We start from the raw sequence: 27,699 nt of genomic DNA, 5'->3' as shown, positions 1-27,699 counted from the left end.
AAATCAAAGGTTATTTTGTTTGTTTTATTTATTTTAATGGAAAATGAAAACAGGACATGTTTTCCTAGACATCCTTAGCAATAAAAGAACAAAGGAAAGTAAGAGTCAGAAAAAACGAGTTGGATCTGAGACAGTTTTTCGTTGCAGCAGCTTCTGAATGTTTAGGGTTTGATTTCATTGCTGTGCATCTCCCATTTTACACTGTCATAACACAGGGATTAATCAGGTCATTGAGCTATTTGGAAATTAATTAAAACAAATTGAAAAGCAATAGTATGTAGTAGTACAGTAATATCAAAGTATGAAAATATGTGATTTTTCTTTGTAGGAGCCATTTTTATTATTGAAAGCCTGGATTATGAAAGTTCCCATGAGTATTACTTGACAGTGGAAGCCACAGATGGAGGCACACCTTCATTAAGTGATGTTGTAACAGTGAATATCAATGTAACTGATATCAATGATAACACTCCAGTGTTCAGCCAAGACACCTACACAGCAGTAATCAGTGAGGATGCCATGCTTGAACAATCCGTCATTATGGTACGTATTATTATGTGGTTTTGGTTTTATTTTTTTCTGTATTTTACTCAGTTGAGCCAATCATAGTTTTCTCTCAGAGAAATAAATATTAATTTGAAAGTGGCCTCTAATGAATGGAAACCGATCTGCTTTGTAGTAAATTGTTAACTTTTTACGAAATCTTTCAGAACTGGGAATATAAAACATATAGGGAAAATACAGAGTATTTTGTACTAGTTGTAGTCCATTTATATGAATTTTGATTTCATTTGCAGAGAGATTCCAGAGAAATTAGTTTACCTGACTTTGGTGTATTCCAAATATTGGAGTTTTTGCCTTGATAACTCTGTAATATGCTAGACCTGAAACAGCAGTGCCTTCCATTAGAATGAATTTATTGAAAGAGCACCAGTGTCTACCTAGATCAGTTTTAAATGAAAATATGGTGTCCTCTAGGTTATGGCAGATGATGCTGACGGACCTTCAAACAATCACATTCACTACTCAATTATAGATGGCAATCAGGGGAGTCCTTTTACAATTGACCCTACCAAGGGTGAAATAAAAGTGACTAAACTTCTAGACAGAGAAGAGGTAAGTAAGTTTTATGCTCTTTCCCCACCCCCCACCCCCCACATGGTTAGATTAAAATACAGGTAACTTACACCGCCATTTTCTGGGGTGATATTTATGTAAATTATGATGACTTCAGGTGGTTTAAAATTAAGGTAAATGTAATTTTTTCAATGAGGACACTAAAAATGTGACACCGTCTGTTTATGGCATTAGTTTGTGTCTGTTTTATTCAGATTGTAAGAGGGTCTTTTATTAATTATAGTACATGATCTATATTAGAGCTTTGTTGCTGGTCTGAACTACCAGTGTATTATGTGGGTTCAAATATTTTTCTCAATTAATAAAAATTCTTCAGTTTGTCACTTTTTTCTTTCTTTAATGAATTTGTGGAATTTTTTTTTTAAGATTTCAGGATACACCTTGACAGTTCAAGCTTCAGATAATGGAAATCCATCCAGAGTCAACACAACTACTGTAAATATTGATGTATCAGATGTAAATGACAATCCACCAGTATTCTCAAAGGGGAACTATAGTGTTATCATCCAGGTAATCTAAACACAACACTATAGATGTTATGACAATCAAACTAAATACAGGTTTTGGATATTAATCTGTGACTTGAAAATTTTTGCAACAGAATTTTTTTATTATTATTATTCAAGGCTGAAGTAATATAAATTGGACTGTTAACCTGAGTAAGTGCTTATCAGTGTAAATAAGTGTTGTAAAATCAGGACCATATTGTGCCGCCTTGTTACAAAAGTTGCAGAGAAATACTTCATTCATAGGATGTGTGTCACTTTTAACATGTGCATTATTCTATTTTTATTTTGTGTTACACTGTACAACATTCAACATACATATACAGTAAAGCTTAAAAATACATACATTACAATTGACCTATTTTGTTTCTAATAAATAGAGATTATGCTTAGAAAACTATATTTTAGCTGCTCTGTTATTGTAAAGCAGATGTTCTGTACTCCTGCACATAGACCATTATTTAATTTATGTTGCTCCATAGCACTCTTCGGCTGATTAAGAGATGATGCTGAGCAGCTGTAAAGGAGATGTCATTCACATCTCACGTGGTACGGATGGTAGATGTGAACTGATGTTTTGAGGATTTAAGTATTGAAACAAGGAAATAGAGAGAGCAGGAATACTCAGAATAAATATAACAAAATAATATGATATTAAACTAACTCTCTGAAATAAGAAACTTTTTTGTATTGGTTATGCCCTTCGGGTGTATGCTGGGGCATGACACAAATCTGAACTGGGCAGGACATAATGGCACTGGAAAAAAGATTAAGCGAATATTCCTGACTTAGGGAAACCCTGAACCATATTTCACTCAGATTGATGACTGATCATAGCTAACTTGTCTGTTTGGCTCTTGTGGTTTATGCCTTTGTCCTTTCATATGAAAATAAAAATAGGTGCTCAGAGTTCTCCATATTCACAAAAATGTGACTATGACAGAACCAATAACTGAGTGCTATTCCAAAAGTGTAATTCATCTATAACAACACACACGCTTTAGTTTTCCATTATAAGGTGGTAATAATGGATCATAGTCTCAAATGACTGGCAAGTAATTCACTCAGATACAGGGAACTTCCTGCTGGCGGAGGCAGTTCCTGCACCAGCTGTTCCCCTTCCTCTGACATGGGAACCATGTTGAAGGAAGTAAGAGGGACTTGGGATAGTTGCATTAAAGACGTTATGCTAGTGATGTAAATTAGAGCAACTCCTCAGATGCTTTCTCTTGCTGGCACGGGTCAACATGGACCAGAATGAGGGAGTCATAACTCATCCAGTGAGTCATCCTAACATAGCACTTTTATTCAAGGCTCTTAAAATGCTTTATGAAAGTAGGTAAAATTATTATTTCCATTCTTTAGGGGAAATGAAGGCACTCCTAATGCACATGAACTTGAGGAGTTGTACTAGACTCCCCAAAGTGGTCAGAAAGGGGTGTGAATGCACCTGCCTCGACTCTAACTCTTAGAGCGTGGGAGTAAGGCACACTGTTCAAGGAAGTAATAGATGCTGCTGGGTGCATGTTCCCTTGTGCTCTCAAAGGATTGTGCTTTTCGACCAGTGGGCCAGATTTTAAAAGGTATTTAGGTGCCTAATTCCAACTGAAACCAGTCGGAGTTAAACACATACATATCTTAAAAAACCCAGATCTGTGGAGTGATGTACAGCCCATCCTCAACCCCAAAATATGAGCAGTTTTTTTATGGCCACTTTTTTGCCCTAACCTACATACCCAAGATCACTCAGTGAATATCCATAGAGCCAAGAAAGGAAACCTGGTCACTGGTTCCCATCATCTCTCTTATCTGTGCCAGCTGAAGTACATCTTTGGAGTTTCCTCTTCCCCAACAGCTCACTCTAGCTCGAGGAGAGGAGGAAAGAATTCTGTATTACATGAGATCCATATCACTCCCATCTAATCAGTCAGAGTACCTCAGGGAGAATGGTGAACTCCCCTCCAGTCCACCCACATGTAACAAGGAAAGGAGCTCCAGTGGATTCAAATGAGGTGGGAGCCATAAGTGCTCAGTAGCTCTGAAAATCAGGCCATTTAGGTGTCCAACTTTAGGCATCCGTATTTAAAAATATGGCCCTGGTCTGTTTTATGGACTGCTGGCGTGAAGAGTATCAGCTGCAAAGCTGAGACCACTAAACTGTTGACCTCAGAGAATTTCACCTACTTCCTCAAGTCATCTCTGTCCCAGAACCTTATCAAAGAACAATAGCAAAAGGGCTCAAAAGTTGATAAACGGAGGGGGTGCATGTTGGGAGGGTGGGTATTTTTTTTAATGGATGGCATTTTACTGATATCCTGCATTGCAATACCACATCATTCTACCAGTGTATTCAAATGAAAAGGGCTTTGTGCAGCACAGCTATCACATTTAAATATTTTGCGGGAAATGGTGTATAATCTTTGTTCCAGAGGGAAATGGAGATTTTTAGAGTACAGTAGTTGACAAATCTGATTAGTTGGTTTCCAAGTATATATAAATCCCAGTGATGCAAATAGTTCGATATTATAGAAGTGTAAAAAACTCAACTTGAGAGCTATTTGATGGGGGCTAATTTGTGGCATTTACCCACTGCCTCACTAGGAGCCCTGGGCCAGGTTGTGACCCAGAGACTCATCTCCCTTCTTCCCACTTTGTGGTTATTTTGCAGGAGAAAAGCAGTCCATGTGCTCATCTATGTGCAGGGACTGTGATTATCCTTAATAGGTAGAATTAGCTAGATTTGAATATTTGGTGAGTTAATAATTAATCCAGAGGTACCATGCTTATTAAGACCAAAGGTAAAAAAAAAAATAAAAGCCGTGACATTTTTTAACACAATAAGCCAAGAGAACTAGAAAATTTTCCAGGAAGTAGAAAAAACAACTGTTGTGTGCCGATACTGTGATAGCGATTGACTTTTTTCTGTTGTGGAAAGGAAAACCAATCAGAGTATCTCACTGATTACATTGTTATAATGAAACTGTCTGATGCAGTGTTCCTATATGTTTATAGGAAAATAAGCCTGTTGGATTTAGTGTGCTCCAGCTCACAGTGACAGACAAGGATTCTTCCCATAATGGTCCACCTTTCATCTTCACCATTCTTAGTGGAAATGAAGAGAACGCTTTTGAGATTAACCACCAGGGAGTGCTTACCACATCTGTTGCACTGAAACGCAAAGTGAAGGATCATTATTTTCTCCATATTAAGGTATGAAAGGCTTATCTCTAGCCAGTTTGTGTTTTTAACCAGTTTAATTACCCAGTTCACTTTTTCCCTGTGGTTGGAGGATGGCCATTTGCATTTGTGTGACATGACCTGAATATCCCAATTAGTGGTTCTTGCAATGAGATCACCACAGGCAAACCTCATTGACCTCAGCAGGACTCCAAGCAGGTGTGGGGACTTTCTTTGTGGATTTCATTGCAGGATTAAGGCATAAGTGAAGAGTAAATAGGGTGAATATTTGTCCTATGGTGTTTGTCCACCCCTTTATTTTGCGTCTGTTTTTCGGAATTCTGTCTCTCTCCTTCATTTCTTATCAGACATTTTACGGCACAAGAAAACAGCCAGACTCTAGATTGGTGGATCTCAGCCAGGGGTCTGTGGCCCCCTGGGGGGCCTCAAGCAGGTTTCAGGGGAGCCCCCAACCAGGGCCAATGTTAGGCTTGCTGACGCCCAGGGCAGAAAGCTGAAGCCCGACTGCATGGGGCTGAAGCTGGGGGTCCTGAGTGCTACCACCCGGGGCTGAAGCCTGAGCATCTGAGCTTCGTGAGGGCCCCAAGCAATTGCCCTGCCTGCTAACCCCTAATGCCGGCCCTGGCTTTTATATGCAGAAAACCAGTTGTTGTGGTACAGGTGGGCCATTGAGTTTTTATAGCATTTTGGGGGGCCTCAGAAAGAAAAAGGTAGAAAACCCCTGCTCTAGATCTGCAGTGCTGTTCCTGAGACCATCTACTGGTGGTAACAGAGGGCAGTGCCTTGTTGCATCCTTCTTCCTATTCCAACTGAAAGTTGGAGGAATAAGCTAGAGAATGCTCACATGTCCATAACAGGTATTAATAAAGACTTCACAGCATTGCAACACTGAAAATTAAAAAAATAATTTAAATAAAAATTAAAAAAATACCTTTATATAGCACAGTCTTCTTTTTACATGGCTCTATAGCAATACAGGTTTGGTTCTTACGATACACATCAGATACTAATTTACATGTTGTATTGTAACATTATTTCCACAGGATGGATTAGATTCTCATCTGATGTAAATCAGCACATTTCATTGATTCTATTTAAGTCAATGGAACTGCACAGATTTTACATCAGCTGAAGATCTGTCTCTGATATTCTAACTTTTTCAAGTGCCAGATGTTTTTTTATACTTTTGGCTTAATCTCTAACCCAACAGGCTGCTATCAAAGCAATCATCAATAAAGGGAAGATGGTCTGACTCAATAAATCTCACTTTCTTTGATAGCTTAGTTTTCCCAGATACGTTTTTATATCTGTTAGATGACTGTGCCATAAGAAAAGATCAAACGACTCTTCATTATCTTAATTCAGCTATAGACCGATAAATAAGATAACTATGAACAGAGGAATCAAGATTCTAGGCTAAAAAATTTCCCAAAATGTTGCACATGATCAAGTCTTATATTTCATTTCTAGACCTCTTGTTTTGGGAGAAATCTTCTGCTCTGTTCCTAAAAATTCTTTAAAGGCCAATAATAATTCCTCTCCCCAAAGCTCCAAATTATTCCTCTAACTAATATTTAACATTCATGAAAAAACAGAGCTTTGCTTTCCACTAAAGCTGGGTGGGGAAACTGTTTTCCCATCCTGCAAAAATATTTGAGATTTCCAACATTGTCTTTTTCCACAATGGGATGAAACCGCGACCTTTCTCATTTTTGTTATGAACAGAGAGAGGCACCCAAGAATAGGCATTGGTCTAGTGGTTAGGGAAGTCTCCTGGGCTGTGGGAGACCTCTGAACCAGTCACAGTAGGGACTTAAACCAGAGTCTCCCACGTCCCTAACCACTTGGCTAACTGCCAGGCTACTCTGGGGTGAGTGTCTTTCCCTCTGGTTTTTAAATGGAATTCCATCTTCAGAAACCTTGTTGAAAGCAGCCTTTTCCCAAAACAAGTTTGTTTTGACAAATTGGCGTTTTCAGGCAAAAAAATGCTTCATCAAAAAAATTCAGATAAGCTCCTACCTGTTAATGCAGGGGCCTGGAGAAGTCCTGTCCACTCTTCTGTGTATGCTAATTCAGTCCATATTGAGATAACAACCATACCATACTTACCTTAAGCAGGAAGAGAAAGAGAGAGCTGTGGTTTACTTTTGAGTGTCATACACAGATGCTCTGGTAATGGGCACTAGTATAAGAACGTAGACAAAATCTTTATTTGAATGCAGCCCAAGACTTGGGGTGTTGGCAGGAGGTGGTCTGGGTAAGAAAAGGATGAAATTTAATAGTGAAAAGTCCAAGGTCATGCATTTAGGGATTAATAACAAGAATTTTTGTTATAAACTGGGGACTCATCAGTTGGAAGTAACCGAGGAGAAGAAGGACCTCGGAGTATTGGTCGATCACAGGATGATCATGAGCTGCCAATGTTATATGGCCGTGAAAAAAGCGAATGTTGTCTTGGGAAGCATCAGGCAAGGTATTTCCAGTAGAGATAAGGAGGTGTTAGTACCGTTATACAAGGCACTGGTGAGACCTTATCTGGAATATTGTGTGCAGTTCTGGTCTTCCATGTTTAAGAAGGATGAATTCAAACTGGAACAGGTACAGAGAAGGTCTACTAGAAATGGAAAACCTGTCCTATGAAAGGAGACTCAAAGAGCTTGACTTGTTTATCCTAACCAAAAGAAGGCTGAGGGGAGATATGATTGCTCTCTATAAATATATAATAGGGATAAATACCAGGGAGGGAGAGGAATTATTTAAGCTCAGTACCAATGTGGACACAAGAACAAATGGATATAAACTGGCTCTCAGGAAGTTTAGATTTGAAATTAGACCAAGGTTTCTAACCATTAGAGGAGTGAAGTTCTGGATCAGCCTTCCCAGGGGAGTAGTGGGGGCAAAAGACATATCTGGCTTCAAACCTAAACTTGATAAGTTTATGGAGGGGATGGTATCATGGGAAAGCCTAATTTTGGCAATTAATTGATCTTTGACTATTAGCGGTAAAGATGCCCAGTGGCCTTTGATGAGCTGTTAGATGGGTTGGGATCTGAGTTACTACAGAGAATTCTTTCTTGGGTGTCTGGCTGGTGAGTCTTGCCCACATGCTCAGGGTTTAACTGATCGCCATATATGGGGTCGGGAAAAATTTTTCCTCCAGGGCAGATTGGCAGAGGTTCTGGGGGTTTTTCACCTTCCTCTGCAGCATGGGGCACGGGTCACTTGCTGGAGGATTCTCTGCACCTTGAAGTCTTTAAACCACGATTTGAGGACTTAAATAGCTCAGATATAGTTTAGGAGTTTATTACAGGAGTGGGTGGGTGAGATTCTGTGGCCTGCGTTGTGCAGGAGGTCAGACTAGACGATCATAATGGTCCCTTCTGAGCTTAGTCTGTGACTCTATAAAAGCTTTTGAGAAACACAGATCTTAGGGCTTGGCTACACTGGAGAGTTGCAGCGCTGGTGGAGGCTTTACAGCGCTGCAACTTAGTAACTGTCCACACCTGCAAGGCACATCCAGCACTGCAACACCTGGTCTGCTTGGGGTATAACGAGTGCAGCGCTGGTGATGCAGCGCTGCTCGTCAAGTGTGGCCACACACCAGCGCTGTTATTGGCCTCCAGGGTATTAGGAGATATCCCAGAATGCTTTTAACTAAATTACTCTCTTTGTTTTGTTGTGAAGTCGGGGCTCAAACACAGCTCTTGTTTGCTGTGATCAATCTGTAACTGACTGTAAACAATCAATTGAGATAACCCACTACCTTGCTGTGAATGAGGCAGGCAGGGGGATGAGTGTTTGCTTGAGGAGAGAAACAGCGGGGGGAGGGGGAGAAATGGAGTCCATTGGAGCAGCTGCTTATCTGGTCTGCAGGCTATTTGCAGTTAAGAGTAAATGAGGGGTCGAGGAAATTTTCAGATTTTGCAAGGCAGGGAGCTGAAGTGTCGGCTCCAAAAATCCACACTCTCTCTCTCCCCCGCTCCCTGTCACACTCCACCCCACCCCCCTCTTTTGAAAAGCACATTGCTGCCACTTGAACGCTGGGATAGCTGCCCATAATGCATCACTCCCAACAGCGCTGCAAAAGCTGCAAATGTGGCCACACTGCAGCGCTGGTAGCTGTGAGTGTGGCCACACACCAGCGCTTTCCCTACACAGCTGTACGAACACAGCTGTAACTCCCACCGCTGCACATCTGCAAGTGTAGCCAAGCCCTTAAAAACAATCAGTCTGTATACATTCCTGCATTACCTAAGGCTTACAGATTCCCTGGATCTAGAGAAAGACAGAGCTCCTTCTGACTTCTCTGTAGACCTTTTCTCTGTGTCAGTCTGTCCCCTGACAGCCTCTGACAATTGACATTTTTCTGGGTCACCCTATTTTTCCGGGAGCCCAGCAAGACCGGCTGGAGGGAGGGAGAGGTGGCCAGATCACTCCTACCCCTCTGCCTCTCCCCCCCGCATCATTGCCTGCCGACCAAGTGTCCCCTCCTCCCTACGCCACTGCTGTACAGTGGGTCCCCAGTATACGTCATTTTGACATCCGTCGCCCTTTTCAAGAACACAACCCTGACCCGCTGTACCTGAATCAGACCAGGGACTTGATCCTGAATCTCCCACCTCCCAAGTGCATACTCTACCCTAGCCAGGGAAAGACTATTCTATAGCCTCATGGCTAGGGCACCCAATTAGGCAGAGTAGGGTTTTGAACCTGCATCTTCCATCTCCCAATGAATGCCCTAATCAGTAGGCTCTTCTGAGGTGGGCGTCTCTGGTTTTCACAAAAATTTCATCCTGGACGTGAGAAACCGTCCTGATTAATGCACTGTCTGAACTGATACGTTTCCACAAAAAGTTTGTGGCAAAAATGTTACGGCAAAAAATTCCTAACCAGCTCCATTTAAAATACTATCAATATAATTATTTTAAATATATCCACATTAGTTAAGTCTTCTTTCTTCTTTTTTCTACATGCCCCTTTGTGGGTTTTTTTATTCTTTCTCTTTTCTTCATTCTTACCTCTCCCCGAGATCCAAACTCTGCCCTTTATGTTTAGAACAACCAGTCAGAAATCTAGGCAAAACCAAACATAGCATGCGCTTGAGTCCTGTCTCCCTATTTAAACATTTGGGTTACTAAAAGTCAGCGTTCCAGATATAAGCCGATCTTTCTACAATGATTATACAATATTAAAATGGTGAATATTGCACACATGTAATACCTTTTAAAAATCTTATGTTCAGATTTTCATAAGTTTGGATTTGTGTATGAAAATATAAAATGATTTTCCTGCGCCTATCTCCAAGAGCACTAACCAGCTCTAATAGTAATTCAATAGCTATACAGATTTTTTTTAACACAACATATGATTTTCCTGTGCCACTCTGTACCATGTGTCCTGTTAGAGTTACAGTGCTCACTTCTCTGTGACAGAACTCTGCTCCAGAGAGGTAATGCAAAGAGAAGAACAACTGAGAAGGGAAGGATGAGAACAATGGAAGGGAAAGGATGGGAGGACATTATCTCACTCTCCTTTTCTATTTTTCCTCTTTTTGTATCACAGTATGCGTCCTTGTGCCAGAATGGGTTGTGGATTCACTGGCATCATGTTTTAAAAGTCTTTGAATTTTGCTGGAACTAGACAGTCTGATACTGTTGAAGATAATTTGTATAGTTATTTGAAGCAAATACCATCACAGGACGTTTTTATTCATCACAATGACAAATCATGAAACACAATATAATTAAACATAACTTTCTGCCTTTTCAATTTAATATAATGTTTGGCATTTCGCAATTTGGATTTGTTTTAACTGAGGTTCTCCCAGTGACTGTATAGAGAAGAGTGTGTGTTGGATGTTTATTGCATGCGTCACTGTGACTTTTTGTAAGATATTTCCATGTTTCAAATAAAAAAAAATACTTCAAGCGCCATCTGCTGTCTGAAACAAGCCACTGTGCATTATTTAACAACGTATCTGGAAATGCAAAGAAATCTACTCTTATAAACAGCATATCTGTTTAATCTTTGAAGACTGAAATTTTTTTAGATACTTAATGAATCACTAGGACTTGAAACTTTATTTCAGATCCTTAGCTTTTCATGTTTACTGTGATATTATTGCCTGAAAACTATGAATCAGTGGCTAGTATTGTGTAATAGTGTGTTTGGAGCTTCACACTGACAACTTTTTTCCCTGTTTTAATAAATAGCAGTGACACTATTAAAAGGTGTCCTTGCTGCTTTATCAATTTAAATTTTATTGCACAGATAATAGAAATACATCTGTAATTTTGATATGAACTATTTATGTTGTCGCTGCTAGGTTTTCTATCAAGACCTGTGTTATGTATGAAACTTTAATAAGTCGTCATCTTATAAGAAAAATGATATTTTTTTCCTGAAAGCAGCATCTTGCAAGCATGTTTTACTCTCTACAGTACAGTAAATGTTTCTGTTCAAATCTGATGAGACAAAGCAGAAATTCATTCTTTATTTCTCTATTTTCTAATAGGTGGCAGATAATGGAAAACCACAGTTGTCATCTTTGACTTACATTGACATTAGAATTATTGAGGAGAGCATCTATCCTCCAGCAATTCTGCCGCTAGAAATCTTTATTACAGCCTTTGGAGAAGAATATTCAGGTGGTGTCATTGGGAAAATCCATGCAACCGATCAAGATGTTTATGACACTTTAACATACAGTTTGGATCCCAAGATGGAATCCTTATTCTCTGTCTCTAGCACAGGTGGTAAACTGATAGCACACAAAAGGCTAGACGTAGGACAGTACCTCCTGAATGTCACTGTTACAGATGGAAAATTTACTACTGCAGCTGACATTACAGTGCACATCAGACAAATCACGCAAGAACTGCTAAACCACAGCATTGCTATACGCTTTGCAAACCTCGCTCCTGAAGAATTCATTGGTGACTACTGGCGCAATTTCCAGAGAGCTTTAAGAAATATTTTGGGTGTGAGAAGAAGCGACATACAGATTGTTAGTTTGCAACCCTCTGATCCTCCTTCAAACCTCGATATACTACTGCTTGTTGAGAAATCTGGTAGTTCTCAACATCCAACCAGAATTCTACTCCAGAAGATAAACTCCTCTGTAGCTGACCTTGAGGAGATCTTAGGTGTCCGGATACTTGACATTTTCCACAAGCTTTGTGCAGGCCTGGATTGTCCTTGGAAATTTTGTGAAGAAAAAGTGACCATAGATGAGAATTCCATGTCAACTCACAGCACAGCCAGGCTGAGTTTTGTCACTCCACGTCACCACAGAACAGCAGTTTGTCTTTGCAAAGGTAAGGAAAAGATGTACCCTGAAAATAAATGGTATAATTTCAGACAACCAGAGACATTAATGGTACATTCATTTTATAGTCCAAACACTAAAAATATGCTATAGCTACCATTGACACGATTGTGTCATTTCATGCTAAATAAGAGAAGAATAAAGAAATGATTTCAGGGTAGTTCTTGGCCCACATGCAGCTGTCCACCTTTTGATAGCTTACCCAGCGTAAAGCCATAAGAGGGTTTTTGGTTTCTAAAGCATTCTATTTATTTGTTTTATAAAAGCGAACATCCCAATTTGCAGCCCTACTTTGCTTCTTGATTGAAGGCTGGGATAGTTGCCTGTCTTTTGACATGCAAGTCCACACAAAGCACCTGTCTATCTCCCTAGTGCTGCTTAGAATGTTGCTCCACACAACCTCTGGACAGTGCCAGGAGCCTTACCTTCAACTGGCATAGTACAACATGGCTGTAGAACAGGATATATCGGGCCAGATCCTCCATGGAAGTAAATGAAGCTATGCTGATTTACACCAGAGGAGGATCTGTCCTATGAATCTTTTTTTTTTTTTTTAAAGTAGGTGCAGTATTATTTTCTAAAATAATTAAGGTTTTATAGTAGGTGAGGGATCACATCTTTTGGTAACCTTCAAAAAAACAAAACAAACAAACAAAAAAACCCTCCACCCTTCGAGAGTTTAAAAAAAAAAAACCAACAACCGCACACTAAAATAATATCTACCTGGATTTACCTTGGTACACCAGCACATTTTTATTTCAGAGTTTCTGCTGGCAGGAGTTGAAATTATGACTGTTTAGGAATTCCATAGCTACCGTATATACTTGCTGCCTAGCCTATTTTCTTGTCAGTCACCCAACATAACTACCACTTTACATTCCCATTGTCTAAAGTTAAGAATTGTGTTTTGTTTTGTATTTTAAGTTCAAGATGGTTTTGCTTTAAATTACCATGCCTGAAAAATAAACCACTTACTCTGTTTTACAGAAGGGAAGTGCCCTCTTGTGAATAATGTGTGTGAAGGAAACCCATGCCCCGAAGGTACTGAATGTATAGCAGATCTTAAGGAAGGAAAGTACACCTGTGTTTGCCATAGTGACAAGCCTGGCCAGTGTCCTGGTGAGATTTTAATTCTGAAATGCTTTGGATAAGTCTGCAGTACTTTGAAAGGGAACTTTGGCTTTAATCTTGTGTTAAATCATTTCATGCCTGTCTGTCTTTTTTAAGCATCAGTTGGTTCGTCAGTGACATTTACTGGGAGCAGCTATGTGAAATATCGTCTCTTGGAAAATGAAAACAAAGAGGAAATGAAGCTCACAATGAGGCTTAGAACATATTCAACCCATGCAGTTGTCATGTATGCCCGAGGAACAGACTATAGTATCTTAGAGGTATATTATAATCTACCATTGCATAGATCTCTACTTCATACTTTGCTTTTACATCAGCCTAATTAAAAGATATTTTATTACCAGAGTGTAAAGATTTAATAATTCCACCATTGCAGAATTCTCATAATGAATATTGCCTTCAAAGTAAAAAATATTGTTGTTTTATCCAGATGACAGCAAACCTTTATCAAAAGCTTTTTTTAATGTGTAATAATTCCTTTTCTTTAATAAAATTGATCCTTCGCTCTTGTTACAGCCGATGGTATTTATCTAAAACTATCAACTTTAAAATAAAGATCAGTCTTTCTTAAATATACTGATATATCATACAGAAATGATATTGAAGATATATTCTCGAAACAGCTCCCAAGTGGGAACACTGAAGAGGGAGACCCTGGTTCTTCAAACAGTCTCTAATTAATCTGTTTAACAATCTGTCACTTCCTTTACCACAGGAAAAATTAAAGACAAAGTAAAGCACACATTTTAATTAAGCCAAACAAAGAGCCATATGCGCAATGATTCTTCATCATCATGAAATATAACATCAATAAACCTCCCATATGACCAACATCTAATAATGCTTTGTCATTTCTTTAACATAATTGGAAACCTCTACTGGCATAAATATTTAGCATATTTGCTTAAAGTGATAATGTTGGTTGATTGTCACAGAGTAAAATAAAAGCTAATGATGTGTGGGTGTTTGGTTTTGTTTTTATTTTTCCCCTATATAGATTCACCATGGGAGGCTACAGTATAAATTTGACTGTGGCAGTGGTCCTGGCATTGTCTCAGTTCAGAGTATTCAGATTAATGATGGTCATTGGCATTCAGTGTCTCTTGAAGTGGATGGAAACTATGCCCGGCTGGTTCTGGACAGGGTGCACACTGCATCTGGTACTGCTCCTGGCACGCTTAGAACACTAAACCTAGATAACTATGTATTTTTTGGTGGACATGTTCGGCAACAAGGTACAAGGCATGGGAGGAGTCCTCAGGTCAGCAATGGTTTCAGAGGATGTATGGATTCCATTGTACTTAATGGGCAAGAGCTACCACTAAACAGCAAACCGCGAAATTATGCACATATGGAAGAATCTGTAGATGTATCTCCTGGATGTTTACCGACTGCTACTGAAGGCTGTTCAAGCAGTCCTTGCCAGAATGGTGGCATATGCAATCCACTGACCAATGGAGGTAGGCTTTATTTATTCTTTTGCTGGCTGTTTTAAGTCACTTTTCCAATCCCCTGATCCTGGGCCATAAGTTTTTTTTCTAAGAGGGGTGTTGAGTGGGTGTGGATTCTGGAAGTGTTTATATTTCTATTAACAAATATTGTCTCCATCCAAATGCCATTTTGTGTTCTTTTTTCTATTTGTTTTAATCAAACTTGAGAAGTTAGACTTCCTTTCCCTTCAGAGGGGATATTGACTGCCAAGCCTGCCTCTCCCCTTCTCCCCCACCCCTCCCGTCCCCAGTAGGTTGAAATGGTAGTTTCTTTGAATGCACTAAATGCATGTCTTTCATACAGTGTTTGCTTGATTTTAGGTTATTATTGCAAGTGTGCTGCTTTGTTTATGGGAACCCATTGTGAAGTGAGTGTCAATCCATGTGCCTCCAATCCTTGCCTTTATGGTGGCACTTGTATTTCGGTCAGTGATGATTTTGTCTGCCAGTGCAGAGGACAGTACACTGGTCAGAGGTACATCTTCATTGTTTGTTATAAAAAAGCAAGTCATTACATTAAATGTCTATACTTTTTATATAAATCTATAATGTTACTGTAACAAGAATGCTTCTGGAGTCCTACAATATAAATAAGATTCTGTATATCTTCTTCCATCTACTTTATTTAGGGCCTGACCCTGTGAGGTCTTGGACACCCTTGTGTCCACTGAAGTCAGTTGAAGTTGATGGCACTCAACACCTTACAGGATCAGGCCTGTAGTTTGTACTATTTATGGGAAGAAGATAATTTATACATTTTTTCCCTTTCCAGGTGTCAGTTGGGTCCATATTGCAAAGACAACCCTTGCAAAAATAGTGGCAAGTGTATTGATAGTTTGGATGGGCCCGTTTGTGAGTGTGAGACTGGTTTTCGTGGAGAAAGGTTTGTAGCTTTGTACATCTGGTTACATTTACAGTTTTAGCAACATTACTTTTATTAGCACATAACTGAATTAGTACGAACATAAGAACATTTAGCTTGGGCCAGAACCCTTAGAATTTTGTAACAATGAAAACTCAAATTTTGCAGGAAGGTTCTGTCACTCAGATTAATTATGCTTAGTATGTCCCACCCTTAATAGTTCTAAAATAGGTGCTTACCTTGTATGCACAATGTTTATATCTTACTCAAATGCACATTAGAGTTGTGATCTGGATTCCTTCATGACAAATACTGTCCAGAATATTAAAACTTCAAAGCTCTCATAGTAGTACATCACAGTGCAAGCAACATAAATTTGGAAGCTGTATTCCTTGCACATTTGATCATTGGAACCACACTGTCTTAAGAGAAAAGAGTTTCTTTTAGGGCCGTCTTTTCCATATTAGCCGGTGTGGAATTTATAGACCTAATTTCCCTTTCTGGAGGAAAGACTCATCAGTATGTTAATATTTTCAGTTTGTACATTTGTAAATAAGGAAGCACTAATATTTTTGTGTCAGGATCAAAAGAGGCAGTCTTATCCTAATCTGTTTTTAATCAACTAATGCCATAATGGAAAATTGAAAATGTCATTTGCAGTTCATTCTGTAAACTGCAATGTTTTTTTCCTTATTCACATTGTTTCTGAGCAAATTGCTCAAACATAATTCTTCAGCAGCTTAGCAGCAAAAAGCATTAGAACTTCCCTATCACACCTCAAGCCTGGGTGCTCCTGCTATTTGCAGTATAAGGTGCTGCTCAGCATAAATAAAGATGGCCAAATCTTTCCCTAATAAAATTGTTTGTATCAAGATGAAAAATTATTAAAGTGACATGCTCACCACATATAAGGAGGCATGAAGCTTACAACTGAAGCTCCAGCTCCTCCAGTGAAATTCACTTATACAGAAGCCTGTACCCAAGTGGAATTCACGTCAGTAGATCCCATTACGGGATATGGTTTAGGGACTCGGAATCTAGTTTGGACATAGGCAAAGCAGTTCAGTTAATATTGTTGATGGTACAAGGTTGAAATGGTGAAGAAAGTTTGGTGTCTTGGCCTTGTCATCTTTGAAATGCTTATATTTTAGGAAAGTGTAAAATGGATGTCAATTAGCAATAAGAAATTTATGCTTGACCTGTGGTAACACCGGTTTATGTGCCCTCCATAGTATATGTGACACTGTGGAAAACCAGCACTTGAAGAGTTAACAACCCCTTTTTTTTATTTTGGGGGAAACAGCAGTGAAAAAATGCAGGTAAAATAGTAGCTGTACTCCTCAGATAAGAAAACAATATAATAAAATAGCTAATTGTACAGCAAAATGTAGATTCTGTATATTAAAAAACAAAACAAATCTGCAACTGCTGAGTACTAGGAGTTTCATGTAGTATTAGTTAAGTAGCATTAATGTTCACTATTATTTCTCGGCTCTGACAGGTGCCTGACTGATGTTGATGAATGCACAGAAAACCCATGTCTCAATGGTGCCCTTTGTGAGAACACATATGGCTCATATCACTGCAATTGTAGCCATGGATTTGGAGGAAGATATTGTGCAGAGATTGTTCTCAATAAATACGTTTCAACATCTTGGAACATTAGCTTAGCAGAAGTAATCGGAATTATTGTTTTCATAGCCGGAATCTTCTTCTTAGTTGGGATTTTTGTTTTCTGCCGCAAACTGATCAGTAGAAAGAAGAAACGCCAGCCAGAGTCTGAAGATAAACACCTGGGAACAGCAACAGCTTTCTTGCAAAGACCATATTTTGATTCAAAACTGAATAAGAACATTTACTCAGATATCCCACCCCAGGTGCCTGTTCGGCCCATTTCTTATACTCCAAGCATTCCAAGTGACTCCAGGAACAATCTTGACAGGAATTCTTTTGAGGGGTCGACCATCCCAGAGCATCCGGAGTTTAGTACCTTTAACCCAGATTCTGTACATGGCCACCGAAAGGCAGTGGCTGTCTGCAGTGTGGCACCTAACTTGCCTCCGCCACCTCCATCGAACTCTCCTTCAGACAGTGACTCAATTCAGAAACCGAGCTGGGATTTTGACTATGACAGTAAGCAATCTACTTTTGTTAAAATACATTTGTGGTACAACTATATTTAGAATTCAGAGTTTGAATCTATAGTACTGATATAGGGCTATGAGTTTATGGATGTGTTTTACACAAAGAAAAAATATTGAGTCCATTAGATTTTATTGTAAACAGCAGGACACAAGATACATCATATACGAGGAACAGTCTACACAGATATATTTTACTGGCTCTGGGAGTTGCCTCCTGCTCAGAGGTTTTCTCACAAATATTTTCGGACTCCTGAGGGGCATTAATTTTTATGAAGAATGTTCAATCCATAGTACATTAATTTTTTGACATTACATTTCTTTTTGCTTTCAGCTAAAGTAGTAGATCTTGATCCTTGCCTTTCAAAGAAGTCTCTGGAGGAAAAGGCCTCTCATCCTTACAGCACTAGAGAAAGTATGTCTGAGGTCCAGTCCCTTAGCTCCTTCCAGTCAGAGTCATGCGATGACAATGGTATGTAATGCCTAATCATTCTTTTCTATTGCTCACGCTCATTTGTTTCCCTCCCTGCCTATCACCCCATATAGAAGTGTATAATTATCTATATCCATAGATAGATTTTATATCTATATGTGTATATATGTAATATATGATATTTTTATTTACATCTCTATAGGTTAGTTCCTGAAGGCTACTTAAACCTGTACAATTAAATAAGTGTTTCAGCTAGATTACATTTCATGTTAAATACTGTATCCTGACAAAATATTTACTCCACTGTAAAGTACTAACAACGACAAATTCAGTATTAGGTCTTTGGTGGTGTTGGGAGGTACAAACGTTTCTTGATATATCTAATAATTGGTTATAAATTTATAAAAAAATTAGCCTCTGCACAAGTGTAGTTTTAGCTTTGACATTCAGCTTTCAGTAAAACTTTTTGGTGTTACAGTTTCATTTGTTTCCTTTTTTTTCTTGCTGCGGCCTCAGCTCCCATATGGATCAGATCAGTACTGAGTGAGAGCAGAGTTTAAGGGACTGCTTGTAAGTTTGATTATCTTAGTAATGAAGGAAGTTGTGCAAAAGGGATTTTACTGTAGAAGTATAGTAGTAATTATCTGGCTTTTGTCATGATCAGATATGAATATATACAAAACCTCTGTGTATCAAAAACATGCCAGTACATAAAACAAGAATATTATTCTATAATCAGTGTAAATAGTATTTTGATGGTGACTGGTTTTTACATATATATATATATATATAAAATAAAGCAGGTTTGGGGGGGGGGTTTAACTTCTGTTTTCATTAAAAAGCAAGCTGCTGTTATATTAATAGCACAGCACTTCTTCACCTCATAATCTCCAAATATCTTTGCCTGGAATCTCAATCACATATTGATGGGAAAGTGAACAGATAAAAATGGATGTGAAAAGTACCATATGTCACGTAATATCCTACCTGGAGCAATGAAGGCAGAGAAAATGTTGTTATAGGGGAGAGACTAACCTTTAATCCGCTTTAAACCACTGAGGCGCACACAACTCCCCTGGCTTCAGTGGGAGTTCTAGACATGAAGCAATGGCAAGTTTGGACCCTCATTTAGAACAGTTTTGGCCAGAATGGTAGTCAGCCACTTTTCTTTCTTCACTCCTCCCCTTTTAAAGGATATCATTTTTAACTTGAATGCAAGAGAGTTCTTTTAATACCTTATCCCAAAAGGGGCAGCTTTAGCATCACCGCAGTGCTTCTTTCATGCCATTTTGGTAGCTAGAGAATGTCACTCAGCTCTTCTGCTGGACATTGGGTCAGAAAGGTGTCCATGAAACCAAATCCGCTCTCAAATACGTACATACAACTGCTAGTCACTTCAGTAACAATGTGTATATGAGGTAGAATCTGACTTTGCAACAGTACTTCTTTTTTTTCCTGTTCCTTTTCCCCTCCCTAGACAGAGAGTGCACACACATAAACAGTCTAGTAAGCTTTTTGTTTTCATTTGTATTCATTTTTGTTTGTTTGTTTTTAAGTAGAATAGTATTGTGACATAGCACTTGCTATGCCAAATCAAAGGCCTTTGAAATTCAGCTATGCACAAGACCACTTAGCTTACTGGTGCAGCTTGCTACTATAAAAACACATTGCTCAGGTAAACTATGTAGATACTTGGTATTTTCCTTATTCGTTCTCTTTTATATCCTCGCTAGTATTTTCAGTCCCATTTCATTGGAAGATTCCCTAACAATTTTTGGTTTTAAATATATATATATATATATATATATATATATTATTGGAGCCCTAGTTTAATCCCTTTAACCTCCCCATTGGGATCCTTTAGAAAAGTCCATTTTATAATCTTTATAGAGTAAGTACCACAGTTAAAGTCATTTGGTGACAAAACATTTCAGAAATTCCTATCTAACCAAAAAACCCTGTGCTTGTGCATACATTATTTGGGTTTCAGGACTAGTTATGGTATCAAGTTGCCATTATACAGAAGAATAAATTAATGACTATATATATCATATTACATTGTTATTTGCTAAGGTAGTAAAGCACTGAAAACGTATTTTTATTGTTATGTCTTTATATACATGTATGCTGTTTAAATTGATACTAACTATAGGTTTGTTTTAATTTGCTCCTTCCATACCATTTACAAGCTTCCATAGTGACTGTAATACACCTTGTCAATGCTGTTGTTGACTCGGTGGAAAAAGAAGGTATATATGTGTTTTCACTTTTTTATTTACTGCTTTGGCAGAATATTGCATGTTTTTGTCTTGTAGTAATGTGGTAGTAAAGTAGATGGGTAATTATGAAATGTAGTTTACTTATCAGAAAATGTATGTAGCATCTGTTTTTGTGTGTATTCTCAGTACAGATATATAAAATGTATGGACAATTTTTCAAATGTGAGTGCCTACATATACGCACCTAACAAAATTTGGCCTGTTTTTTGGAGGTGCCTCCTCTCCACAAATACTTGTGCAGCATATCAGGCACAATCCTAGTCCTTATAGTCTTGTTGCACAAGGCTCTAGCGTGTAGACAGGGTGGGGAGAGAGTGCTGCCATGGGCTAGTTGTCCTTCAAAACTGTGCAACAAAGCTGGGCCAGCAGTGAGGGGAGTTGACACACATTGCACCAAGTAATCGTGCAATCCAGTTGGCATTTTTCTGCCTTAGGCACAATGGGCTTGATTCAAAGCCCTGTGAAGTCAGTGAGAATCAGCCCACTGACATCGGTGGTCTTTGGATCTGGGCCAGTGCGCAGCCCCTACTCTCATCCTCACACACAAAGACAACTTTCAATAATGTAATTATTTACACTCTGTAATCTCCAGAAGATACAAAACATTGCCAACAAGTCTGTCCCACTTTTTGGTATACTGAAAATCTGTAACACAAAGACTGCTTTCCTTATAAAACGATGTGCTCAAAATATTGACTGTGGATCAAATCCCAGGCCCTTGCTTTGTGGCTGCAGAGGTCCCCCTACCTGCAAACCCAAGATATTTCTGGTGTCTGAGCTGGATAGTCAAGGTAGGGACTAGAGAATCAAGTCCATGCAGGAGTGCATACCCTGTGAACTGCATGGAATCCCATTCCAGACCTGTTGCCTTCAGGTCAGAGGAAGGGTGAGGCCAAAGGATCCAATGCAATGCAAATAATCCATTCTTTCCCAACCCCCTCATGGATCTGCAGAGGCTGATTCAGGCATTGGGCTGAAATAGACTCCAGGGATCAGCTACTGAGAAAAAGTGTATTCCTGCCCCTATGAATATTCCATATTCCTTAATTAGAAAGGATGTATTACGTGTTCCTAGAAAGGATTTATCAATTAAAACCTTGTTCAGAGTGAAGCCACCTCTAGAATATAAAACTGTTTATTGTAGCTGTGGCTGCCATTTGAATTATTGCCCTATAAAAACTAAGTACTGTGTAGTATTTAGAGTAAATATAGAAACAGAAGGGCAAGTAGATTAAAGCACAGACTTCCTCTTCTAATTACAAGTGCCAGGAAAACATTTCACTAGTATACTTGTCTAGTGCTTGATCAAAGGTTTTCAAAATTACAGCGTATTCCATGTATAATGGGCATGGTTGTGAGAATGGGTGGGAAGAAACCTTTGAAAAAATTAGACTAATGTAATTTTCTGTGGTTCTGATGGTTAGAAATTAGAAAAAAATGATGTTTGTGGGATTTTTATTGGGAGTTACAAGTGATCTGAACAGTAGCCAAGTATCAAGATAAGATGGAGAGATGCAGACATTTAGTATCCTTTAAAACAATTCTTCAGAGACTCACGTTTTTATTTTTAATCATTTAATATTTTACCTGGGTTGATATTTAAACTACCTTGAAGCTTTACCAAACACCCTGCAAATTTACATCTTCTGTATGCGTTTAGTGGTAGACTTATGCTTAAAAAGAAAACCCAGAGCTCTGTTTGTTGTAAGAAGAACCACATATAAAACCATGCAGAACAAAGAAGCAATTATCAGGCCAAATCCTGCCACCCTTATTCAGTCAAAACTCCCAAAAATTACTTTAATAGGAGTTTTGCCTAAGCAAGGACTGATTTTGCCTCTGCTCAGCAATATCTTGAGAAGTCTCTACATTTGTATTCATTCTCTCTTTCCCTGTGTTCTCATAATCAATGTCTCTAAAGTAGGCACTCCAGCCCGTCTAGATTCAACAGGACAGGAAGCAAATTTTGCCCTCAGTTACCCCAAAATGTTACCCCATTACATTGGTTGCACAGGTGTAACTCAGGGTAGGTCTACGCTGCAATTATAAACCTGTGGCTGGCCCGAGCCAGCTGACGGGCTCGGGCTTAAGGGGCTGTTTAACTGTGGTGTAGACAGCTGGGCTCGGGCTGGAGCCTGGGTTCTAGGACCCTGCAATGTGGGAGGCTTCCAGAGCTTGGTCTGCAGCCAATGTCCAAACACCAACACCGCAAAGCAATTAAACAGCCCCTTTGTCTGAGCCCCGCGAGCCCAAGTCAGCTGACATAAGCCGGCCACAAGTTTCTTTGCAGTGTAGATGTGCCCTTAATGGCAGATTTACCCTCCCCAATATTATAATAGAGAAAAGTAAGGGAGCATAGCATGTCCATCAGAAGCATCATGCTGTACAGCTGTTATTTGTATGCCTTCACATTAGTTCACCTATTTGATACCTAATTCAGATGTTTTCTCCTTTTTTTCTTCTCACTTTGCCATCTAAAGAGTCTTTTGCTGTTCCTGACCTCAGCAATTCAAGAGGTGACTTCTGCATGCAGTTGTTCCTTGATATTCACTTAACTCTTCGTTAATATTTGGTTTTTAATACTGACTTACCTTCAGTTGTTTGCTGTGTATTTGTTTGCAGTAATTACTGTTTATTTGCTAGACTTCACATCTTACTTAGATCCTGTAACATTTTTCCTTTTTAGTGCCTATCTGAAAAGTAAAAAGGCTTTAAACTGAGTGGTGTTTTCTACCACTGATACTAGTTTGGCGTATACTTACTCAGAAAAAAAGCTTACAAACAGGGAGCAGTTCTGTTATTTATGCATGATACATTTAATCTTGTGATTTTGTTTTTGTTTGAATGCAAATATCTTTACTAATAGAGATGAAAAGGTTTTACAAATATGTTTAAAAATTATATGCTGCAGGATTCAGTTACTGAAGTAGTCATAGAGTTGAAGGACAGTAATTAGTGGAATCAGTATGTTAATCTTAAGTAGAATGGTAAAGTTACTTTAAACATTCTATATACTTTACCAAACATAGATTACTACTCTGAGTAGGAAACACAAGGTTTATATGTTCTAAATATATATATTCATAGGAAAAAAGACCACTGATATCAGTGTAATCAGTAACTATACAACAAGTGTCGATCCATAGGAATTTAGGTTCCTCAGGGAGGCTGTTTTGGTTATTTTTTACCAAAAGAATGATTGTATACCATTGTGTGTGTCAGCACATCTCATAGATGAACTGCAGCGCCTCCCACTTTTGGTGAGATGACCAAAATATTAATACTCCAAATTTGGACAAAATAATAAAATGTTTCATGCATGGCATACTATAAAGTTGTTTTGTGTTAAATGTCTTTGTGAAACCGGGAGCAGATTGCTCCAGAAGTAATTAACATAAGTTATGTCCTTATTACTAGTGGTCATGTTGTCTTCTGTACAATGTGTTGATTTTCCAGTACGAGTGTACTTTGAGGGCAAAATACTAATACAATTTTTTTAAACCCACTTCACACTGCAGGTTATCATTGGGATACATCAGATTGGATGCCAAGTGTTGAACTGCCCGGTATCCAAGAGTACCCAAATTATGAGGTGGTTGAAGAGCCAGCTCCCCTTTACACAGATCCAAATGCCATTGATACAGATTACTATCCTGGAGGCTATGACATAGAAAGCGATTTCCCACCTCCACCTGATGATTTTCCTGCACCTGATGAGCTCCCGCCATTACCACCAGAATACAGTGACCAGTTTGAATCAATACAGCCACCCAGAGACATGCCGGCAGTGGGCAGCTTGGGTTCTTCTACAAGAAGCAGGCAGAGGTTCAACCTTAATCAATACCTTCCCCACCACTACCCAGCAGATATGTCAGAACCTCAGAATACAACCAGTGGAGTCAACAGTAATTATAGAGAACCTTATGCTCCTTACACTTTAGGGTACAATAGAGACTTTGAAGCACCCACTGTAGACAACATGTCCCTGTCTGTGTACACTTCCACGGCTTCGTGCTCCGATGTGTCAGCATGCTGTGAAATGGGGTCTGAGGTAATGATGAGTGACTATGAGAGTGGAGATGATGGCCACTTTGAAGATGTGACAATTCCTCCACTTGATTCTCAACAACATACAGAAGTCTGACACTCACACTCAACAAAAGTGCCTAGGCTTGAATGAATTTTAAGGATTCTTGAAGAGCTTTTTTTTTTTTTTTCTTGGCAGCAGTGCTTGAATGCGTTTGTTTAGTGAGCTAAAACTGGCATGGCTGCACTGGATCATGCAGCTCATTTCAACATATTAGCCTATTTCCATTTCCTAACCTACTGTAATTGGACAGATCAAAGGTTTCCATTGGCTGTGCCATTTCTGAAAGTGTTTTTTGTACTTACTTTTGTCTGTTAAATAAATTAAAAAAAAAAAACCAAACAAACCACATACCACTTCACCATGTTAGCATGATACATGTATTTATATAGTTCTAATGCAAATTAATTTTCTCCAATCTTTTTTGTAAATTTTATGTACAGTTTTGATTTTAATAGTTTTAACTAGATTTTGTAGATATTTTGTGAATTTGTTTTCCACTGAATCTAGTGGTGTTAGTGTGCCATTAAACTAGCACCCTGACTATTATTATAATCAGGGCTTCACTGTATGTATTTTTTTTTCCCCCGTTGAGGTTTGGCATTTCATTATAAGGATTTCAGCATGTTCATGCGATTCCAGCTGTACATAGGTTAGACGAGATCTGATATTTTCTGGGTCAGATATATGGAAATGTCTTAAATGGGTTGCTGTATTTTAGAATTGTAAACATTTTTTCCCTTCTTGGAAAGTGTGTTGGGGACCCTCTGCATACCTGTTTAGAACCAAAACCACCATGACACAGTTTTTATAGTGTCTGTATATTTGTGATGCAATGGTCTTGTAAAGGTTTTTACTGAAAACTACCATTAGCCAGTCTTTCTTACTGACAATAAATTATTAATAAAATACTTTAACTTTCCTCTGTGTATCTGTTATGTATTATACAAAAAAAGACAAGGCATTCAGTGCAGCTTTTTTGAAATCTATTTATTTTATACTGAATAGTATTGGCTCCAAGCAACACATTTTCCTTCTTCAAAAATCAAACTGTAGTTATGTTAGATGCCCACTAGATGGGAGTGTGCAACTACTTAATGTTTTTGTTTTGCTTTTTAAAAGAAATCTGGCTAGTATGAGTAAATATAGGTACAAAACTTAAGTGGCCTTCTCGCTAGTTCACATTTTCTTTTGAAAGCAGATTTGAATTAATTGAATTACCAAATGTCTAAATTGAGAAGCATTTAAAACCACAGCAAAAATCCATATAAAAAGCAATCTTCCAAAGCCGTTTTTCACAAGCAACCTTTTTCCTGTATCATACATGCAACTTCTTACAAGTGTTGCCCAAAGAGTGCATCAACTTTTTTGTTGTTTTGTTTTCTTTCCTGCTAATTTACTTCCATTGTTTGAAGTTGCAGTGTTATTTCCTGCAGATCCTGTGGTGTTAAGCACCGTGTCACTAAAGAAAAAATCTACTGCTGAAGTATTCATTATTGCATCATAGTTGGCTCAAAATATTTGACTTTGATAAATATAAAATTTCTGCAAGGAAAGAAATGTGCCATGGTAGAACCAGCTACCTTGTTTGTACTTATTTATTTATTTATTGCTGTGTTTGTTTATAGGACTAGAAAGGGGTTTGAAAAACAGAAGGGCCAGTTTTTTCTGGGTATACAGAATAGGTGCACAGGTGGGGAGAGGAAGCAAGATGCTTTTCTTCCCCTGTCCCTTGCACAAGGAACCTTCCCTCCATGTACCACTAGGGGCTCAATCCACATTTAAGAAGGTGGCGAAGGGGCTGGGCCAAAGTGCCTTGCTCTGCTCCTGGCCTAGTGAACAGAGAGAAGCTGGCTGCACCATCCCCACAGATGATATGCCTGCACATTCCCCTGTGTGCCAGCGAGCATTAGCACAGTGCAGCTCCACACCTCTGTCAACATGAGCTAATAACTGTGCTATCAGAGATCATACCACTAACTGACAAATGTATAAGATGGCCAAATAAAGGGAAAGGTAAAAACACATGACTAAAACAATCAGTCCAATGCCCTACTGTAGTAAAAAAAAAAAAAAAAAAAGGCAAACAGGGATGAAAAGCAAAACAAGAGAAGGTGATGCTATTCTTGTACAAAGCACTTGTTACATCTCATTGGAACACTGCAATGCACTGCACTACACAGGATGTTATTGCCATGGGGCTTGCCTGAATTCTTACTGAAGTAAATGAGTCTTTCCATTGATTGCAGTGGGCGTTGGAGTGGGGCCATACATAGGATGCAGTTTAGGGTAATAAAGATAATGTAAGAAAAGAAGAGACTTCAAGGTGACCTTACAGAGGTTTTAGAAAATATACATGTAAATTATGGAAATAAATTGTATCCATGGGTGAGGCTTTCAAATCTAATGAACATCATTTGAAAATTTAGGAACTCATTAGTAAATAAGGAATACAGAAATAAGATCTGCTAAGGTTATTAATCATGGAATAATTTACACTATAATACTATGCAATTGCAGTTGAAAGTGTAAATAAATGAGATTATTATAGTAGATTTTTTTTTATGACTAAAACTAAGGAGACTAAGATTAAGATAGATAACGGACTGGGATGTTGGATCAGATGGCCTTTTTCCTTTATATCTCTTACTGCGAGAAAAGAACTGTGATATAACAATTACTTCAAAGAACTTCATTAATAAAAGCATCTGCTTATTAAATGGCTTAGAGTGGTTAATAACTCTTGTGTTGAGTAGCTGACTTGGAAGTTTACTGGTGCAGTCTTTAACAAACTGGGCCAGTATTTTGGGTAAGTCCCTGACTGTCCTATTAATGGTAAAGCCAGTGGCAGTTTTTGCTCAGGATTGCTTAGTGCTTGGTTCTCTGTAGGATTCAACTTTGAAAGTTAACCAGCATGGGACCCTGTCAGTGTGGGGAAAACATGACTGTGCAGAAACTAAAGCTGCTTCCTAATTGGCATGACCCCAATAGAAGGGAGAGGTGACAATCCGTCTAATATACCAGACTGACATTTTCTTAAGCAACTGAAACCGAACAAAAACAGTGGGCAAGATCAAAGGAGCATACATTTTTATTCAAAGAGTTTGT

General features: G+C 38.6%; 1 protein-coding gene across 5 annotated transcripts in view; it reads left to right on the top strand.

Moving 5' to 3' along the window:
• Positions 1-25,513, top strand: part of FAT1 (FAT atypical cadherin 1) — a 179,255-nt gene extending 153,742 nt beyond the window's left edge. For 3 of the 5 annotated variants that reach the window (XM_039539918.1, XM_039539919.1, XM_039539916.1), the window contains 14 exons: positions 329-543; positions 979-1,116; positions 1,504-1,647; positions 4,656-4,853; positions 11,356-12,157; positions 13,156-13,287; positions 13,396-13,559; positions 14,297-14,759; positions 15,111-15,264; positions 15,562-15,672; positions 17,153-17,784; positions 18,127-18,264; positions 22,985-23,020; positions 24,023-25,513. In XM_039539918.1, the coding sequence (XP_039395852.1) occupies positions 329-543; positions 979-1,116; positions 1,504-1,647; positions 4,656-4,853; positions 11,356-12,157; positions 13,156-13,287; positions 13,396-13,559; positions 14,297-14,759; positions 15,111-15,264; positions 15,562-15,672; positions 17,153-17,784; positions 18,127-18,264; positions 22,985-23,020; positions 24,023-24,648 (3,953 nt within the window). In that variant the 3' untranslated portion in view covers positions 24,649-25,513. Of the gene's footprint in view, positions 1-328; positions 544-978; positions 1,117-1,503; positions 1,648-4,655; positions 4,854-11,355; positions 12,158-13,155; positions 13,288-13,395; positions 13,560-14,296; positions 14,760-15,110; positions 15,265-15,561; positions 15,673-17,152; positions 17,785-18,126; positions 18,265-20,414; positions 20,475-22,984; positions 23,021-24,022 lie in introns of all 5 variants that reach the window. The other 2 variants (XM_039539923.1, XM_039539917.1) reach the window with 2 other exon arrangements.
• The last annotated feature ends 2,186 nt before the right edge of the window (positions 25,514-27,699 follow it).

The sequence above is a fragment of the Mauremys reevesii genome, linkage group 5, assembly GCF_016161935.1.
Source record: "Mauremys reevesii isolate NIE-2019 linkage group 5, ASM1616193v1, whole genome shotgun sequence".
In the NCBI taxonomy this organism is placed as follows: domain Eukaryota; kingdom Metazoa; phylum Chordata; order Testudines; family Geoemydidae; genus Mauremys; species Mauremys reevesii.
The sequence above is the reverse complement of the archived record's forward strand: the minus strand, read 5'-3'. Positions and strand labels throughout refer to the sequence as shown.